Raw genomic sequence first — 20,304 nt, forward strand, 5'->3', positions numbered from 1 at the left:
TAAGTATTACTTTTGTAGCTAATTGTCAAGAATAGTCGAAGTTAGCCTCAGACCACACCACGTGATTGTCCCCAAACTGAATACTCCACACATGACCGACCGGTGACGTGACCACAGTTCCGGTGTTTTAGCAATAAGTTCAACTTTTTCGCCAAGCTGAATACTGGTGGCATACTGGTGTACCGGTAATTAAGTTTACGTGGACGTTCGTATTTTTGTTGAAGAGGCTTATTAAACATGGCGCATTATTTTGATGTAATCGGTTGCGGAATCAAGCAAATGCATGCACAATTCTCTCTTCTCTGTGGACTCCACAATGCCATGGTTCTCTTGAGTAAGTTGTCTTGATAAATAAAACTGAACACTGTTGAAGACAACCCAGAAAAGACACTGAGAAAAACTTGACGGCGACGCCTTTCAGTTATGTAAACGACGCCTCAGACGATTCAAACGAAGTCTGTCTCCATATAACTTACCTTTTTGTTAAGGCACTAGTTTTTGTCAGTCACGTTTTTCTCCTCGCTTTGCTGTCCCATGAGAATTTGCATTCATTGCCGACAGTGGTATCAAGCGTCTTTTCACCGGAATCGACTCCTCTAGTGACACAGCAGTCTCCTCTCCTGTACTCAGCTAATTTACTCATTTGTGCCTTTTTTTTATCTGTTTATTTATTTCATTGTCATTGCTAATATTATTTTTTTCAAATCGATCGCTTGGAACCTTCTTTCACAGATTCCGTATTCCGTTTCCGTTTCCGTTTCCGTGATTCCGTTTCCGTTTCCGGATTCCGGATTCCATGTTTTTAATGGCTTCTTGGGGGGTACGCTTGACCTGGTTTGACTGTAACACCGCCATCATCTTATCCAATGGAAAGCTAGTTTGTGTAAACAACATTGTTTTTCTTTAACAGAAATTTGCATAAAGAACGATATAGGCTCTCCAATGTGTCAAGGACGATGTGTGTTATGGCAACTGCTTCAGCCTACTTCAAAGGTCGATGAAAATGGTCAAATATCATGGGTGAAACGCTTCGTTGCAACTGAGAAATATCTAGAGACCATGATATTAATTTAAGAGATTTAGCTTTCCAAAATGGTAACAAGACGCGAAGAAGCGATTTGCAATCAGTCCGACGGAGCAACAACGAGAAACAACGCCGTACACCAGAGGTATCTGTTAGTATTTTTTTTTTATTTTTTTGATTCACCGAGCATCTCGAAAACATCTTTGAAACATTAATCTGGCTTGTTATTCATTTGAACTACCCTCACTACGAGGTCCAGCAATTTACGAGCACACTGCAGCCTAGTCTCCTGGTCCAGGGTGCATCATTGTGGTTTACCGCGATCTCAGATTTACAAATTGAATATAATCCCACTTGTATTCTCCGATAGACTGCTGGTTTGTGTCTTTTCGCCAACCACTTTTTTCGGCCGGCTGTGGGCGGCTTTTGAGTTGTCTTGAGAGGTTTATTTTGTCCATAATCGTCGAAATTTCGTATTCCGCCGGGCGCCTGCGGCAACGCGAAATGATCAAGAAGGCATAAGTTATACCATCCAGCTTTCCGTCAAACGATATTTACATTTCCTTGTGAAGGAAAATTTGTGGAGGAAAATTTTTAAACGGAGCCTTAGATTTTTGATAAACATTTTTGCAAAACAGGGTTGTGGCCTATATATGTTTGAATATACTTGAAAACTGATCCTTATTTTTTTAAGTAAGATCGCAACAAATGAATTACAAACTGTACGGTATGAAATAGTGCTGAGTTATGGCGCGCCGTTTGTTTCAAAATTATTTTTGTCCGTTGTACCATTTCATTGTCTTTTTCGTTATGATTTTTATTTAGAGTTACTGTGGTATCAACATATTCTTTATCAGTTGTTCGCATCACTCTATCGGTTGTTACTGTACGGGCTACAATTTGTCGGTTATAAACCTTCTTTCTGTCGGTTGTACGTATTCCTCTGTCGCTGTCAGCTGTAAATATTTACAGTGTCGGTTGTACACACTACTCTCTCGGTACTCTGTCAGTTGTTCACAAATCTCTGTCGGCTGTACGCACTACTCTGTCGGTTGCTACCATTTACTCTGTCGGTTGTAGATTACGCCTTGGAAAGTCGAAAGGTTTCTCAGTGGTGACAGAGAGTGGAACCATTGTGGTCAACTAGCCCAAAATAATTCATTGAGGGGAGATAAGATAATGATCGAGTGGAGTGCACGGGTCTGAGTTGATCCCAATTTTGAGAATGATTGATTGCATGCCGCAAAAATATTTCCGTAAATATGGATACAGCGAAAGCGGAAAAAGTCTGCTTTACTTAGTTTAATACGACAGACAAAGGCACTGAACAAAGCTGAGGCGAAAATGGACTGGAGATTTTCTCAAATCCCCAAACCTGATTTGGGGGATTCTTTATGGCTGGCCGCAAACAGAATCAGTCTCGGCTCAACCTAGAATATCCTGTCACTTCATCCACATGGGGTATGCTCAAGTTACACTTAGGTCTTTTCCTATTACTGAAATTCAGTTATCGCAAAATGTGGCTGGCCTCCCGTAGTACATACAACAAGAGGAGTTGCTAACAATCAACACGAACGTCCCAAACGTAGTTTATTCACAGGTCCTCGGTACAACACATTCTTTTTACTCCTTAGTTCTTGGATCCTGAGTCCCGAGATAACAATCTGACATGACAAATACATGATAGGCTAAATACGTGATTCGTAAGTACTAAACTTCAAAATGTCGTGTGAAATACTCTCTTGGGATTTTCCGTAAAATGTTCTTTTAACAGTTCTTACCGTTTAGGCCGTATAATGTCCGATGGATGGCGATAACTATCCAAAAACTTGAACAACACGAGAAAGGGCTAACATGGCGGCCGCTTACTAAAATCTGGTGCGGCTGCTAAGCTTTTACAACATACCGCTGACTGCGCAGCGCTGCAGTCACATGGCTCCCCTAATTGTTGCCTAACAATTACTTAAGTTAATGTCCATACTAGACAGTTAAACAAAACAAATGTTCATAAAGGCGGTCACTTGTGTCTTCTACACCTGTCGGGGCGACTTCACTGAGTAGTTGGCTCCTCGTTGGGGAATTCCTCGGTCTCCCTGCTGCTATCACCAACATCCGCTTCATCTGCAGAGGGTACCAGTAAGACTAATTTGTGGATTGGTCTATCCAGGAACGTAGATGGCTTTCGACGTCTGCCTTGGTTGTCAAGTTCTCCATCAGCTTTCACAATTTTGACTTTTCTGATACATCCGTCTTCGCTAGGGTAGACTTCTACGACTCTAGCGAGTGGCCATTGGTTACGTGGTCCTTCGTCTTCCTTGGATACGACTACATCTCCAACTGATAGATTTCGCTTTGGATACATCCACTTGTTACGAGCCTGCAGGCTATGAAGAAACTCACGGCGCCATCTAAGCCAAAATTCGTTCGCGAGATATTGTACTCGGCGCCACCACTTGCGGGAATATAGATCTGCTCGCTGGAACCTTCCAGGCGGTGGAAGTACAACTTTAGCTTTCAAGGTAAGTAAATGACTGGGCGTAAGTGGTTCTGGTGCCTCTGGGTCATTTAAGTCGTTCGTAGACAAGGGTCTGGAATTAACAATACACTCTGCTTCAGTCATGAAGGTTCTGAACGCCTCGTCGTCCAACTGTGTGCCAGCGCTCAGAAGTAACGTCTCCAGTGCACTACGAACAGTTCGGATTAACCTTTCCCATGTGCCACCCATGTGGCTGGCATGAGGTACATTCATCTGAAATGGTATCCAATCACATCCGTTCTCCACTAAGTACTCTTGCACCCGGTTCTGATCCAGTTCTTCTAAGGCAGCTTTTAGCTCATTCCTCGCTCCTACAAAGTTTGTACCCTGATCACAGCGGAGCTGTCTGACTGGACCGCGTCGGTTGAGGAAGCGACTAAGTGCGTTGATGAAGGAACTGGTACTTAACGAGTTGGCTGTCTCCAAGTGTACACCTCTGCTGGCCATACAGGTAAAAATAACTCCGTAACGTTTAACTTCACTCCTCTTTTCCTTGATCGGGAAAGGTCCAAAGAAATCTACAGCACAATACGAGAAGGGGGCCGAAGGTTCAACTCGATCCACAGGCAAATCGGCCATCTTCTGAATTTGCAGGGGGCCGCGCATTTTTCTGCATGTAACACACTTGGAAATACAATTTGACACTGCTGACGATCCACCAACAACCCAGTAGCCTCTCTGGCGCAACTCATTTTGGGTGATACCTCGTCCCATGTGGTTCACTTTGGCATGCCAGAATCGAATCAGCAAATCTGTAATATGACTTTTACGAGGAAGTATCACAGGATGCTTCGTTGCAAATGGAAGGTTAGCTCGTCTCACGCGGCCACCAACGCGGATAACACCGTTTTCATCGAGAAATGGATCCAAACGATATAAGCAACTAGACTTCTTGACGGCTAGATTTCTTTCTCTTGCGATCTTTCTAGTAGTAAGCTCTCCAACTTCCTTAAGTTCCTTTAAAACTTGCATCTCGTCATGTAAATGTTCACGTTGAACAACCTTAAGAACTTCCCTCTCTGCTGCGTGAAGTTCTGTAAGTGTGACTGATACCTTCGGTAATGGTCTGATGCTCTCACCATCCGTTTGTCTCGTCAACTTCACTTCTCTACTTGCCAGTTTGCTCTTCAGTCGTAGACACAAAGCTATTGCCTTCAGCACATGCTGCCAGCTTGACATGTGGCGCAAACGGCTTGACGTTAACGGTTCAGGGGCTTGAGTAGCTCTGCTCTCTACACGAGATGTGAAAACGGCTGCTTTCCTTACTTCAGGATCACTTTCGGTCACTTGAAATTCTTCTATCTTCTCAGGCTGGAAAGTTCCACTCTTCCAAAGAAATAAGGGTCCAGTTAGCCAGTTGGTTCCTTGTAATAACTGTGACGCTGTAAGGCCTCGCGAGGCATGGTCAGCAGGATTAAGTTCAGTGCTGACATACAACCAAGAACTCGGGTTAGTGACGTCACGAATCTGCTGCACACGATTTGCCACATACACATGAAACCTCTTAGCTTCGTTGTTAACATAACCAAGGACGATTTTGCTGTCTGTCCAGAAATGTTCCTTAATGTCCGTGTAAGACAATTCTCGACGAAGAAATTCACTCACGTTTGCTGAAACAGTAGCTGCAGCCAATTCTAGCCTCGGCACAGTGATTTGCTTTAACGGGGCCACTCTAGATTTCCCAATGACAAGGGAACAGTACGCCTTGTCCTCCACATTGATTAGTCGAAGGTACGAGCACTGTCCATAACCCTCTACACTAGCATCTGAGAAATGATGCAACTCGCTGGCTTTGACCTGCCCAAAGTTCTCCGGCTTAAAACAACGTTGAATTTGCAGCTGATCGAGATTCAGAACATCCTGACGCCATTTCTCCCAATGAGTATACAAACTCTCTGGAATTGGGCTGTCCCAATCAAGCTTGTCTCGGCACATTTGCTGCAAAACTTGTTTTCCTTTCAAGGTAACTGGGGCAACGAAACCACTAGGATCGTAGATTGAACTGATTGTGGAAAGTACGCCACGTCGCGTTAGGGGACGGTCACGCAGCTCGATGCGGAATTGAAAACTGTCATTCTCAATGCACCACACTACTCCTAAGGCACGTTCTAAGGGCAGTGGATCAACCTTCAAGTCTAGCTCCTTTAATCCTTTGGCGCGATCTTCGGCCGGAATCTGTTCAAGAACTTCTCTTTTGTTTGATGAAATTTTGTGCAGTCTCAGGCCGGCCTTGGCGCAAATGCCTTGACTTGCTTTTATCAGTGTAACAGCTCGCTCCACGGTAGGGACTGATTTTAGTCCATCATCCACATAAAAGTCCTGTCGTATAAACTCAGCAGCTTCTTCACCAAACTCTTTCTTCCCATCATCTGCTGCTCTCTTCAGACCAAAATTTGCGCAGCCAGGTGAACTACCAGCACCGAAAAGATGAACCTTCATCCTATACTCAGTCACTTCATTTGCAGGATTCCCACCCTTCCACCACAAAAAGCGCAGGAGATCTCTGTGTTCCTCTGACACCATAAACTGATGAAACATACTCTTAATGTCAGTCATAAACGCAACATTTTCTTGTCTGAATCTGCACAGGATCCCCAGAAGAGTGTTCATGAGGTCGGGTCCTTGTAACAAGTGATCGTTCAGGGACACCCCTTCATACTGGGCCGAACAATCAAAAACAACCCTGATCTGGTCTGGTTTTTTTGGGTGGTAAACACCGGTGTGTGGTACATAGTTAACCATTCCATCCTGAACTCCATGGCGGTCCGGTGGTACCTCTTCTGCACACAAAGCAATCACATCTTTCATGAATAAGCGATAATCTTCCAGAAACTTGGGGTTTCTCTTAAACCTTGCTAAAAGTTGGTGCCATCTCTTGACAGCTAGTTCGCGGTTGAAGGGTAGAGACGGTTTGTCTGTCTTCAAAGGGAGAGGCATCTCGTAGTGCCCATCCGATCTCTTCACAATACCATTCTCAAGGATGTTGAGGAATCTCCTGTCTTCAGCTGAACAGGGCTTGGTATTTGCAGAACTTTCTGTAAAGTCTGACTCAAGAATCTTAATAATCTTCTGTGGGTTGATAATCTCTTTCACCTTTGTCGTAAAGGCAAAGTGTTCATGGGTTTCTTTGACCATCACCTTGTTGCACACTCCTTCCTTATGGTTGGCTTCACCTGTAGATTTGCACACCTTGCCGATTATACCCCACCCCATTAAAGATCTTTGGCCGTAAGGGTCGTCTTCACCTCCCACTAGGACTTCTCTGGGTCTGACGATACTAGGGCAATTATTGCCAATCAGCAAGGAGATTTCCACACTTGGATTGTAGGGCATGAGCTCGTCAGCAATAGGACACAGATGTTCCCATTTCCGGGCAACACTGGCTTTTGGAATCTGCGACCGACTGGCTGGGATGATATCTCGCTTGAACATCATGGGTAGCTTCACAGCATGCTCCCTTCTAAAATCCAACACCTCAACTCCACAAATACGGTTGCTTGGTACATGTACATTTCTCTCTTGCACTGTTGTCAGCAGCAAGTCGGTTGGTGGGCCTTGCAAGTCCAATTTTTCACACAAACTTTGCGACACAAAACTCACATTGGACTGGTCATCAAGCACTGCATATTGTAAGACTTCTTTACTGGGTTGGCTAACTTGTCTAACCCAAACAGGTACAATCATGGCATGATCCGAGCCGCCCTCTTGCTCTGGGATGGTACAAACATTTGTACAGTTCGTAATACTTTCCTTGGGAGTTTTCTGAATATGGAGACATGTAGGGTGATTTCCAGAACACGTGCGACATTTAAGTCTGTTCTTACAGGAGGATACTTGATGTTGACTGCTAGAGGCACATCCAAGACAAAGAAATTTCTTATAGAAGAAGTCCTTCCTTTCCTTGTGCGGCTTCTCTGCAAACTTTTTACACTCGTCTAGCTGATGTTCTTCCTTGCAAAACAGACATACTTCGGTCTTTTTCTTCTCGCTCCTCCCTTGCGAACAGGTTGGGGGTCTCTCCTTTTCACCTTGACCCTGGGCAGTCACGTTCTTGCTTGGATCCAATACATGAGTTTCGAAGGAAAAGGCCTCCTCGCCTTTTGGTGAGCGTCTGAATGGTCCTCTAGGCCTAACAAACTCTTTGGTTTTGGACAGCTCCTCAAGTTCGGGAATGTTCGCTCTCTCTGCACACTCTTTCACAAATGAAGCAAATTCAGAGAAGGTAGGGTAAGTACCATTTCCTTTTGAGACTCTACACTGTTGTACTATTCCTCTCCACTTATTCTGAATTTGAAATGGCAACTTGTTTAGAGTTTTAACGTTCTCCTTCGCAAAGTCTAAGACAGCAAGACTAGGAGTAGTTTCTCTGGCGGCAATTATCTTTTGCAGGAAGTCAGAAAGATCTCTTAGGGCCTCCGCATCTCTTACGCCAATCTTAGGCCAGTTCTCCAGTTTGTTCATAAAGGCTGTCCCTACTACATTGCAGTTACCATACCTTTCCTTTAACAACTTTCTCGCAGACTGATAGGCATCTTCAGTACCAATTAACATATACTGATCAACAACTTGTTTGGGCTTTCCTGAGATGTACTGATGTAGGAAGTTCAATTTTGTCTGCGCGTCCATTGGTTTGGAATCAATAAGGGCACTGAAGGAACTGTTCCATGTAGGATACTCCAAAGGATCTCCACTAAAAACTGGGATTGAAATCTTAGGCAGTTGCCCTGAGATTGCTAGTTGCCTGTTCACTAGGTTCTGCTCCATAGTAGCTGCCACCAACATACTACTTGTTTCCACTAATTTGTCCATACACTTTTCTAAGACGACAGAGTGTGGTTGAAAGGGTGTGGCACTGGGGCTTAACGTACTGTGCACTCCATTTTCTACACGCGGAAGACTGAAAGTGGGTTGGGCTCCACTTAACTGAGTTGAAGAGTAGATAGGTTCTTGCTGACCAGGAGAGAGATCACTCTTACTTGTGACTGGAATTGAATTAAGGAATTTGTCCATGTCCTTGACTTTATCAGCGGGGGGAATCGAGTTTAGATCCTGATCATCAAACAGTTCTACTTTATCTGCTGACATGCATACATTAAGCTTTGCTTGATTCTGAGCAAGTTCACTTTGTAATCTTAGCTCTTCCAACTTTCTTTCTTGTTCTAATTTGGTCAACTCAGTCTTTCTGTGTTCTAATCTCAGTAACCGTTCCTTCTCTATATAGGCCAGTTTAGCCTTTAAGGCAGCTTCCTCCTTTTGTAACTGAAACCTATCTTCTTCAACATTATCATTGGAACTTATTTTTGACCTACTACTTTTCTTGGATGCTCGACTGGACCTTTTGGATGCTTCAGAGATTGAATCATCCACGTGGTGTTCGACAAATTCCAGAAACTTTATCTCTGATCTAATGTCACACTCAAAATTTGACCATTCTCTGCCAACTTGATCAACCATTCTTTCAATATTTTCCACATTCTCATCTGGGTTCGCAAAAACCTTAATCTCTTCAACCATGTCTTGAAATTCGCAATACAAAATCTGAGCTTCGCTGAATTCTTTCTTAAATTCTACTAGTTTAGTTGACTGACCTCGCTTCAGTAGAGTACCTCTCATTCGCTTCACCAGTTCACATTTCTTAGTTTTCAAGTTACTTGTTTTCAAGTTGAGTTGATACGTATACCCTTTCTCCGTCAGGAAACGCTTCCTTGATTCATCAGTTTCTTCTTCCAGCGCCACATTGACCTGGTCTTCGGGTCTTGCTTCTTTGTTGACGGACATGACTGCTACACGAAGATCGTCAAACGATTGTTATTGTGGCTGGCCTCCCGTAGTACATACAACAAGAGGAGTTGCTAACAATCAACACGAACGTCCCAAACGTAGTTTATTCACAGGTCCTCGGTACAACACATTCTTTTTACTCCTTAGTTCTTGGATCCTGAGTCCCGAGATAACAATCTGACATGACAAATACATGATAGGCTAAATACGTGATTCGTAAGTACTAAACTTCAAAATGTCGTGTGAAATACTCTCTTGGGATTTTCCGTAAAATGTTCTTTTAACAGTTCTTACCGTTTAGGCCGTATAATGTCCGATGGATGGCGATAACTATCCAAAAACTTGAACAACACGAGAAAGGGCTAACATGGCGGCCGCTTACTAAAATCTGGTGCGGCTGCTAAGCTTTTACAACATACCGCTGACTGCGCAGCGCTGCAGTCACACAAAATGTTCGAGTTTCTAAGTTTGGGTTTAATATGCAGGACACACTTAAGCGCTGGCTTTGTCCGGCTTTATGTATAAATACATTTAAAAATAAGAAAATACGGTAAGTTGCCGTCCCAGATGGTTGTTGAAATTTTTACTTGCCGACTGGGACTATTCAGGTCTGTTGCTGTATTGCGTGTATTCTTGGTTTGAATCTACCCATCTATCAGTCTATTTTGGTTTTTAAAACGACACATCTTCTCGCCAGATTTTGAAAAAAGAACGAGTTTAGCACACCGCAGAGGGAAATGCTTTCGTTTTTGTCAACCAACATATCTGCCTCTACTGCAAAGTGACAATTGGATACTGAATGTTCATGATTGACTATCGTGTTAACAAATCAAACAAACAAAAGTTTGCTAGCATGTGACAGTGGTTCTAGTGATTTATAATCTAGTCGCCCCGAATTATGATTGTCCTTGGGACCTCTCTTATTCGCTACTTGCACAGCTCCCAAAATACACCTTGTTTGCGTCCCCCTCCCCCACCCCCCTTTCCCAACACCCCCCCCCCCAAAAAAAAAAAATTGCACAACCTTTGTTAATTTCTTTCTAATTTCTCTTGTGTACTACAGTCGTCCCAAGAGAAATTGATGGTAATGCTTATGCAAAATTTTTGGGAGCGAACAAAGTGTATTATGGGAGATGTGCAAATTGCGAATCCGCATCAATCCGGCGGTTACCTTGTTCGACTTTTCTCAGCGGATTCTCCTCACAAGAAACTTACCACTTTTGGGAATCTGCAGACGGAGAACACCTTCATTTCGTCTCTCATGAAAAGCGCACTGCTAACACTTCTTACACTTTCCCGAATAAAATGTAAGATTCTTTTGGGCATAAATTTCCTAATCAGTTTTGTAAGACAACTGCATTTTTATGCTAGTACGCTTTCAGAATTTTTATCGTCTTATTCTTTTCAGCGGTAGAACGTTTTATAACTTTTTTATGATCGATTCGTGGCGTCTCAAAGCACCGTTGTTACAACATAAGGATCAAAAGAACCAGCACCACCGTTAGCGGTTATATTAAGGTTACTCTTCGTAAAGATTTGAGAAAGTTTAATTTTCCTTATTTTGTAGACTTTTTAAACAGAAAAATTTTAATATGAGAACACATTTGATGTAAAACATTTCCCAATTTATTTTCTTTTTCCTTCGTAGTTGTTGCTGTCAATCCAAGTTCAGCCCATGTTACTGGTGGTCAAGTTTCTGCAGGTGGTATATGCGTCTATTGGAAAGATTTTTTGGTTGGTTCGGCGAAGGAATCGCTAAACATCCGCTAATTACCATCTCAATATGTCTCGTGTTCGTCAGTATCTGTTCCGTGGGTTTTGTCTGGTTCAAGGCAGAAAACAGAACAGTAAAGCTATTTGTTCCTCAAAGCAGCCGTTCTATTAATGATTTAGATAAAGCCGAGGAATACTTTCGAGTAAAAATTCGCGAAGAAATCGTCCTTTTAACAGCATCTTCTGCTGATCGCAATGTTCTGGTTCCTGACTGTCTGCGGCAGGCCTTCAAGGCACATCATGCTGTTATGGAGTTAGAATCATACTCTGAATTCTGTGTCACACTATCAGGGGACAAGGCGAAGACGCAGGACGACTGCATGATAATTAACCCGCTCGAATTTTTGAAGTTTAATGAGAGCAAAATCGATAGTAAAATGACCCTGGAACAAGTTCAAGAGGAAATATCGAAAGCATACAACAGCTCACGCCCTTTGGCGAGGAATGGCCGGACTTTCTCCTACAATTTTAATCGTACTTTTGGTGGCGCAACTAAAAACAAAGATGGAACTTTCTCAAAAGCCACAGCACTGCAAATGGTGTATCTAATGAGTGACTTAAGCGATGAAAAAGAAAACGACAAAGTTCTGGAGTGGGAAAAAACGTTTATTGACAAACTGGAGTCGTTAGACGGTACCCTCTCATGTTTTAAAGTTCATTACTCAAGCGGGAGAAGTTTAGACGACGCTATCGCCGAAAGCAGTGGCTCTGACGTCACACTGGTGTCAATCACTTTCACTCTCATGATCACATTTGCCTGCGTCATGCTTGGCAAATTTCTGAATCCGCTGACCGGTCACTCCTTGCTCGCTAATGCAGGGGTGTTCGCAGTGGCCCTTGGGATACTATCTGGGTTCGGCCTTGCCATGTGGTGTCGGGTTCCTTTCATCAGTATCGTGGGCGTGTTACCGTTTTTAGTTCTTGGAATTGGAATCGATGACATGTTTATTCTAGTGGATGAACTTGATCGGCAGCCACGGGACATGTCATTGACCGAAATAATCAGAGCTGTTATGGCGCATTCAGGTGCCACCGTTACCATGACAACTGTGACTGACCTGGTGGCGTTTGCAGTTAGTACTTCCACTTCTTTTCCTGCAATAAGGTTAGGGCCTTACAAATATAAATTTCAAGCCTTAAGACAAGAGACTTTCTGTGTGAATGTTTACTGTTTTGACGAAATAATGAAAACAAAGTTTCTGGTCACCTGTCCACAGACGTTCTTCTCCCTCGATTTTTATCTTAGTTCATACGCGCGCTCGAAAATCTCTTAAGAGAAAATAGGGGGTCTGTCGACAGGCTAAGTTGTTGCATTGTTAACGCCCATACAGATCGGAAAGGAATCCTTTTTCTAACCCTTCACAGCCCATGTTGAGATTTGCTTGTCATGTCTCATGAATGTAATGTACGTACAAGTGAATTGCGCATACGGTTCCGTTTTGTTTAAAAGAACACTAACTCTAGTCATTTATTTATCAGGTATTTTTGTATCTATGCGGCTCTAACGGTGACATTCTCCTACATAATGATCATCACCTATTTCGTGGCCATCATGACATACGACGTAAAGAGAATAAAATCAGGTCGTCGAGACTGCTTACCATTCTGCCAAGCACCTCAGCCAAAGGAGGGCGCACCAGCCTGGGACGAGCCTAGCCCACAGTTTTCGAATCGCGCTATGGGGACCTGGGGCAGGTTTCTTACCTATCCGGTGACAAAGGTGGTCGTTATCGTTTTATCTCTGGGTTTGCTTGGGGCTGGAATATATGGAGTCTTGCAAGTAGACGAGAAATTCGACAGAAGGATCCTAGCGAAAGATGATTCGTACTTGAAACGATTTCTGACCGCTGAAGCAGAGCACTTTGAACTTTCCATCGAAGTCAGCATTGTGATAACTGGAAACGCAGGTTATGAGAAACCCTCTGCACAGGAAGCTATCAAAAACCTAACAAACATTGTGAACAACAATGAACATTACCTAGCCAGATCTTTGTCGTGGATGGACCATTTCGCAAAGTTTGCTAAAATGGCTAACATCAGCGCTATGGGTCCAGCATTTTTGCCTAATCTGGAAGCCTTTCTCAATCAAACAGAGTTTTTATTCTTCGCTCAGGATCTGAAGTTTTCTACTGATGGCTCCGAGCTAGAAGCTTCGCGCATTATCGGTTTCATGAAAAGCAACGGCGAGTCTACATTCCAAAAAAATGCTATGCAATCACTTCGCAAAGATCTTGAAACTAAGTCCAACCTCAAGGCCTTCCCCATTACAAGTGCATTTGTTTTCTTTGAACAGTATGTTATCACATCACGTGAAACTATACGGAACCTCATAATCGCTGCCATTACAGTCTTTGTTGTCACCAGTCCCTTTTTGGTTGACTGCACAGTGGCAATCCTCGTGTTGTTCAACTTTGCCGCCCTGATATGTGAACTGTTTGGCTTAATGGTTATTTGGGGTGTGTCACTCAACGCTGTGTCCATGATAAATCTTGTTATGGCTATTGGTTTTGCAGTTGATTACAGCGCACACATTGCGCATGCATACGTTTTTTCCAACAAGTTATCAGCAAATGACCGAGTGGTAGATGCTCTGAGTACTCTGGGTGCAAGTGTGCTCATGGGATGTAAGTCAACTTCATTCAATATACAGTCAACCCTATCATAACGGACCTTGGACACTGCTATACAACGAAAATGCTCCAAAAACGGACACCTACAGATCACCTAGTTTTAACTGGAATAATAGGGCCTCTTATTTAAAGGGGATTTAGCCAGTGTCTAACAAAACCGCGTTCTAAGCCATTTTCATTTCGCCGAACTCTTTATTTAAAAACCATTTATGATGAACAGCTTCAAGAAAGCATATGGTGAAGACTATAAAAGCATTTGCCTTCTTGAAATAACCCACTGCGGTAGAGATCTCACCCCACTTGTGCAAAATCTGGATAACGCTATCCACTGGATTTATCTTTGTCCAGTGGATAACGCAATAGGTTTCCCTTATAGAGGGTCTTAATGGGGTTAACCATCAGGCGTCAAAAGGCCTAAAATTTAACTGTCTACGTCAAAAATGTAGAGTAATATTAACCGTCAAAACGTTTCAAGGTATTTCAAATCTCATCATTTCAGCTGATTTTCACGGACGTGGCTGCTGAAGAATCTTTTAACTGGAAAAACCACTGGCCATCTTCTCAAAAACACTATCTCTGAACATTACAAGACCTTACAACTTTCTTATATAAAAAAATATTTCGAAATTTTATATGTGAAAAGCGAAGCCAACCTCCAAAAACACAACGTTTAATATTGATTTATACATAAGTTAATCTTACCTTCAACTCGAACTCGGTGGAACATAATCAAATTAACGCCAGGCGAATCTAGTTTAAAAGCGTTGCGTGCGTCTCTATTTGGGCGGGTCACTGTGGGTTGCAAACATGGTACGTCACATACAGAAGTATTGCAAAATTAAAGGTAAACCGGCCGGCGAAAAAAAAAACCGGTGAGCGTGATTTGAGGGATATGCTTGGGATTTTTTACTTTCGAATCACGAGGGAGCCTTTAGTGGGTTAACCTTTCTCGTGAACATCAAATTTTACACTTGTATGATGCCAGTATTCGACGAAGGCATAGATAACAATTAATCCGTGGCTAGTGGTAGGTATTTACTTAGTCACCTCCACTTCGGTGAATAATTGTTTTATTATATACAAAAACAGTGAGATATTGAGCAAAAAAATGATATTTTTAACTCATTTACTGTTGTTAACGATCTCGTTACAATTTTGGCGCACAATGACCGAACGGCCGTCGTGTTTTCTTGTTGACAAATAAAACTTTTGAAGGTATTTGTTCAGCTCTTTCGGGGAAATTTCTGGAAAAGGAGTTTTGAATTCTCTTTTAATTAAACCATTATGTAAAAAAAGTATTAAATTTACTTTAAAGCTTATTTTTGAACATGTAACCTAAATAAAGTAACGCAAGACTTAAGCTTCATTTGCATTTGTAAACAAAAAACTTTTTCACCGGTTTCATCGATAAATTCAAGTCAAACAGACAAAGCTTTCCTTGTTAAAACTCCCAAACCAAATTGCGTCAGCTTCTTCGTGTATTTCAGGAACAGGCTGTTTGATTATTTGAGAAATTTCTTTGTTTGTTATGGCAGCAAACCGGGAAGCCATTTTGCTCGTAATTTACGCCAGTTTGGCGTCGCTCGCTCGGAGGAACTGGAGGCGAATCAGTGAATAGCGTTGGGTATTCAAAGATTGAGTAGCCAATCAAAGCGCGAAAAACACTGTCCAATGTGTCACCAATTTAGTCACCAATGTGAAAAATTGAAAACAAATAATGCGAAATCTATAGTGCGGCTCGATCTTATTCTTGGTTTTTATTTATTTATTTGCCTATTTTTATTTTTATGTTTTTGTGTGTGGTTTAGGTTTCAGTACCTTCCTTGGAATGATCGTTTTAGCATTTGCTGCGTCCGAGATATTTCGAATCTTTTTCCGAATGTTCCTTGGAATCGTCGGGTTTGGTCTTATTCACGGTCTGTGCATTATGCCTGTTTATATGTCCTTGCTGTGTTGGAAGCCTTCAGTTACCACATCTCCCTCAGTCAGAGTTAGCACAGAAAGACTAGGCAACATAAACAAGAAAGATGAAGGTAGCCACGATTTGCAGCTGGCAGTGACTGGAAATGAAAACCCGGGTCTAGCAGCCGAGAACCCTTCTTTTGAGTTAGCTGCAGAAGAAAACGCCAACGAAGTGCATCCTAATAGTAATGAGAGACAGGAAAATGATGAAACAGATTACCATCAATATATAGTGAACGTTTTCAAAGGACGTCAGAACGAGGGCTTAGAAACTGGTGACGATGAGCTAGATGCCTCGACAAAGCGTGAGCGAGAAGCTGGATCGTGAAGATAATCCGAGGCTACTCGGGCGTGACCGGACCTTAGTTGACATAGCAAGTTATAACCTTAAAGAGTCCAGTTTGTACTATTTCTTTTTGTGTGAGTTAGGAAAAGGTTTGAACGCCGACCATTGCAGTTTTGTTTGTTTTGTTTGTTTGTTTGTTTGTTTGGTTCGCCAGCAGCTTTACGTGAAAGGTAAAAACATACTTTCTATCTACGATACCAGGCGCGTAGTAGGGGGGGCGGGGGGGAGGGTTGAGGGGTTCGGACAGACTATCTTTGGAACGTAAATATTGAGGTTCCAGAAAACCCTGGAAAAATTCGGAAAACTGCTAACTTTATTACGGTCGTAGCTTAGATTCTTAATAAGCATTGCTAAGAAGACTTGGGTACACTGTCAAAGTTCGAAGCAATATACATGAACTATTGAGTTAGTGCACGTTGAATAACAATGTGTACCACGGGCGAGAGTAGGCTCTCCTCCCTTGCTGTAATGCATATCAGGTATGATTTACCTGATGATTTGGAAGAAATTGTCACGTACTCTATTTGGAAGTCTTTACCCAAGGATGTTTAGTTTATGAATACCCATGACCGGACGCATAGAGCGTATACCTTTAACAAAGTCTCAGAAAAATTTCTGTCTTTTCATTCTTTATTCCTTCTGGTTTCACTGAGATATCATTTTATTGAAAGGAACGCAAAAAACACACATGAGAACAGGAGAGTCAAATATAAGAGCGAACTTATCTGTATCTATATCTGTCAAGAGTTTTTCTTTATTCGTACAAGCAGAATCATAACGCTTTCTTCAGTTCGAGCCTTGAAATGAAACGTGTTTTGAAATACTTGTATTTTTGCTAAGTTTTTCCTTTTCTTCCTGACAGTGCTTGGTCCGCATTTGGCTTTCAATTTGAAAACGAACACCCCTTCTAAAACTCAAGCTACGCGCCTGGGTACTGAGATAAAGCTGATCCCTGTTTGTTCTGCGCGCAATCCAAACATGCGGAGAGATAATAACGTCTCTATTGACCCCCCCTTGAGAGACTGAAGATATGACATGAGTGCAATAGATTCCTCTATAAACAATAACCCACGTTCGATAAATCAAAATTTTAAAATGACTCTGAGGCTTTCTGGTCAGTCTTCTATAATATTTGGTCTGGTTTTTATGCTCAAATCTCTTCTGGAAAATGCGAGACAAAGGATTCGTGAAAATTTGAGCTATACCCATGATCGAACGCAGTAGCATAAATTTGCAACGCAATTTTTTTTGCAATTTTAGCAAAAAAAAATGATTCCAAGAAATAGTGAGAGACACTTAATTGCAAATATCGCAAAAATAGCACGACTAACAAATTTAACAAAATTCTAGACTTACAATGGGAAAGGCAAAGAAGGGCCTCGGAAAGGTCGCAAATTTCCCAAAAGTAACAAGAAATATCCTTGTAATCTAAAAAGACAGGGTAAGAAATATCGCAAGAATAGCATGAATAACAAATTGAACACAATTCTAGACTTAGAAAGGGAAAAGGCCAAGAAGGGTCTCAAGAAGGCCGCAAATTTTACAAATTTCGCAAAAGAAACAAGAATTTTTTCTTGATATCTAAAAAGACTGAGTAACAAACATTGCAAAAGTAGCAACAGTAAACAAACTTAACAAAGTTTTCAGACTTCAAAGAGAAAAGACAAAAAAGGGCCTCGGAAAGGTCGCAAATTCCGCAAAAAAGGCAAGAATAATAAATTTAGCAAAATTCTACACTTAGAAATAAAAAAGGTCAAGCAGGTTGTCGAGAATGCCACAAATTTCGCATAAAGCGCAAAAGTGAAAAGAATTTTTCTTGCTATGAAAAAAGACTGAGAAACAAATATCGGAAAAAATAGCAAAATTCTAGGGCTAGAAAGAGAAAAGGCAAGGAAGGGCCTCGAAAATTTGGCAGATTTCGCCTTTTACTATTCTTGTTACTTTGGGACGTTTTTTATGGTGGGTTCTTGGCCATGAAACGTTCTACTTACGTTTACGTTTGTTGCTGGCATTTGCGCCCGTCTGTGAGCACTGGGTTTTGACATTCCTTTATCTATCGGTCGGGAAGAAACACTGACGTGCAGGTGTCTTGGCCCCTTTTTGCCCTTCTTTTTAATGCGCAATTCTTGGCTATTCTTTTTACTTTTGCGAAACCCAAGGCCTTCTTTTCCTTTATTCTTTACAAGTCTGAACTTTTGCAAATTGGAACAATTTTGGTTGTTGTTGTTGTTGATTTTTGCGAAATTTGCGGACCGTTAGAGGGCCTTGTTTACCTTTACTCTTTTGCTGAATTTGATATTCTTGTTAGCCTTGCGATATTTGTTAGCTTGTTTCTTTCTTAGCAATGAAAGTTTTCGTTTGCGATTTTTGCGAAATTTGTGGACTTCAGGAGACCCTTCTAACCTTTGTTCTTTATAAGTTTGAACTTCTCCACCAATTATGTTGGGGACTGTAAGGTTCTCGCTTGGCTAGTTAACGAAGGAACCAAGACTCTGTTCTTCTTCTTCTAAATCTTTTATTCTTCTCATCGTTCAGCAGCTACAACAACGCTTCTTCTTCATCTAGCAGCAACTGCTACTTGCAACTGCTACTTGTAGACGTGCTTGGGTTAGCTGACCGTGAGAACTTTCCATCTCATATCCTTTCGCTTAACTTGCGAAGAACAGAATAGTCTGCATTGTTGTAATTGACAGTACCAAAGAACCAATTGAAGCGGTAAAACTGCTCGCTAGGTGGGACAAAGTATACAAATTAACAGTAACTTCAATATAGGTAAAACTCAAGGTCAGCTATAATCCCGAATATGCCTACTTCAAAGATCTACAACTAATTTTAACAAATCCTTCATAAAAACTATTCTTCTCAAAAGCTCAAGGAACTAAACGTGTGGGCTATACATTGAATTTCCTTGAACAGTTTATTAAGAAACTAGCACGTACTACAAAATAATCATTCGGATACGCTAAAAATAAGAAAAACCTTAAAAATGCCAAAACTCGAAAACAAAACTAAAATAAACTACTTGGTAACAAGTTGGAGGGACCTTCTTAACCTTTGTTCTTTATAAGTATGAACTTCTGCTAAATTTGTTATTCTTGGTATTGATTCGATATTTGTTAAAGTGTTTTTATTCTTGCAATGAAAATTCTTGTTTTTATACTTTTGCCATTTTTGCGAAGTGTGCGGATCATTAGAGAGCCTTCCTTAACTTTTGTTCTTTATAAGTATGAACTTCTGCTAAATTTGTTATTCTTGGTATTGATTCGATATTTGTTAAAGTGTTTTTCTTTTTGCAAAATTTGCGGACCACTCCTGCGGTAAGACTGACCGAGAGTCCTTGGACAACCTTCATAGGCGTGCCGCCAGTATTACTGAAGGCTACAGTTTCACAATCGCAGACATCTCGCACGTTCAGTTGGCCTACGCTTCAGTCCCGCCGGGACTATATATCTAAAGTGCATGCTAGTGTTTAAAAGCCTTCATGGCCTGGCTCCAGCATATTTACAAAATGAATTTAGCCACTGATGCGCGATTTCCATTCATATAACACGCACCATAGAGATTTACTCCGCCTGCCACTTGCTAGGACAACTACGTAGCGGGGCTCCTTCAGGTTCAGCGAAGCCAAGACCTGGAACGCGCTTCCTCTGGCCCTGAGGAGCGAGCATGATATCAATAAGTTTGCGTTTTGCCTAAAAAGGCGCTTTAAAGATCCAAGCCTAAATGAGCCGCCCTTACTTTTGTTATCCTAAGTTTTACCATTTTTTTATCATTATGTCTTGCCCTTTTTCATCAGGGTACCATTCAAACCAGCCTCGCTGAACTGGGCACCCCTGACCAAATGTTGTTTAAAATAAAATAAATTAGAGGGCTTCCCGGAGGGTCTTCTTTACCTTTGTACGATAATGATCAATGTCGAGTACTTATTAGAGTTTTCGCAATGTTCCCAGAGACTTTTAAATTGAAAGGTGGTGGACTTTTCAGGGCTGCATAACTACCTTCTGTTTTGTGACTGTTGTTTTCAGTGTCGTTGTCGCTCTCTTGGGTGCCTTCAGCTTCAACGCCATTCTCAGGAGCCACTTCTTCCTCCTCCTCTTGATTTTCAATATCCGATGAACTCTCCTCATTATTACTGTCGTTATCGGGAGTATTTTCTACAGTTCGGTGGCCTTTTTCCTTTTCTATTAAATCACTTAACAACTTTTTGTTCTTGATTAAACCTTTATCGATTCCTAACTCTGCAAGCCGATCT

The 20,304-nt window shown here is 41.8% G+C and overlaps 3 protein-coding genes across 3 annotated transcripts; 1 reads left to right on the forward strand and 2 right to left on the reverse strand.

Annotated features, from left to right (window-relative positions):
- Positions 1-975: 975 nt before the first annotated feature.
- Positions 976-16,246, forward strand: LOC140923136 (patched domain-containing protein 3-like). Its single transcript, XM_073373211.1, has 4 exons — positions 976-1,169; positions 10,990-12,219; positions 12,594-13,738; positions 15,553-16,246. The coding sequence occupies exons 1-4, from the start codon at positions 1,093-1,095 to the stop codon at positions 16,032-16,034; spliced, it is 2,934 nt and encodes a 977-aa protein (XP_073229312.1). The 5' UTR covers positions 976-1,092; the 3' UTR covers positions 16,035-16,246.
- Positions 2,604-4,533, reverse strand: LOC140923127 (uncharacterized). Its single transcript, XM_073373200.1, has 2 exons — positions 2,806-4,533; positions 2,604-2,688 (listed from the first exon to the last, which is right to left on the reverse strand). The coding sequence occupies exon 1, from the start codon at positions 4,530-4,532 to the stop codon at positions 3,075-3,077; it is 1,458 nt and encodes a 485-aa protein (XP_073229301.1). The 5' UTR covers position 4,533; the 3' UTR covers positions 2,604-2,688; positions 2,806-3,074.
- Positions 4,669-9,781, reverse strand: LOC140925567 (uncharacterized). The gene is made up of 3 exons (XM_073375515.1): positions 9,636-9,781; positions 4,827-9,518; positions 4,669-4,731 (listed from the first exon to the last, which is right to left on the reverse strand). The coding sequence occupies exons 2-3, from the start codon at positions 9,336-9,338 to the stop codon at positions 4,669-4,671; spliced, it is 4,575 nt and encodes a 1,524-aa protein (XP_073231616.1). The 5' UTR covers positions 9,339-9,518; positions 9,636-9,781.
- Positions 16,247-20,304: the final 4,058 nt, after the last annotated feature.

The sequence above is a fragment of the Porites lutea genome, chromosome 1 (genome assembly GCF_958299795.1).
Source record: "Porites lutea chromosome 1, jaPorLute2.1, whole genome shotgun sequence".
In the NCBI taxonomy this organism is placed as follows: domain Eukaryota; kingdom Metazoa; phylum Cnidaria; class Anthozoa; order Scleractinia; family Poritidae; genus Porites; species Porites lutea.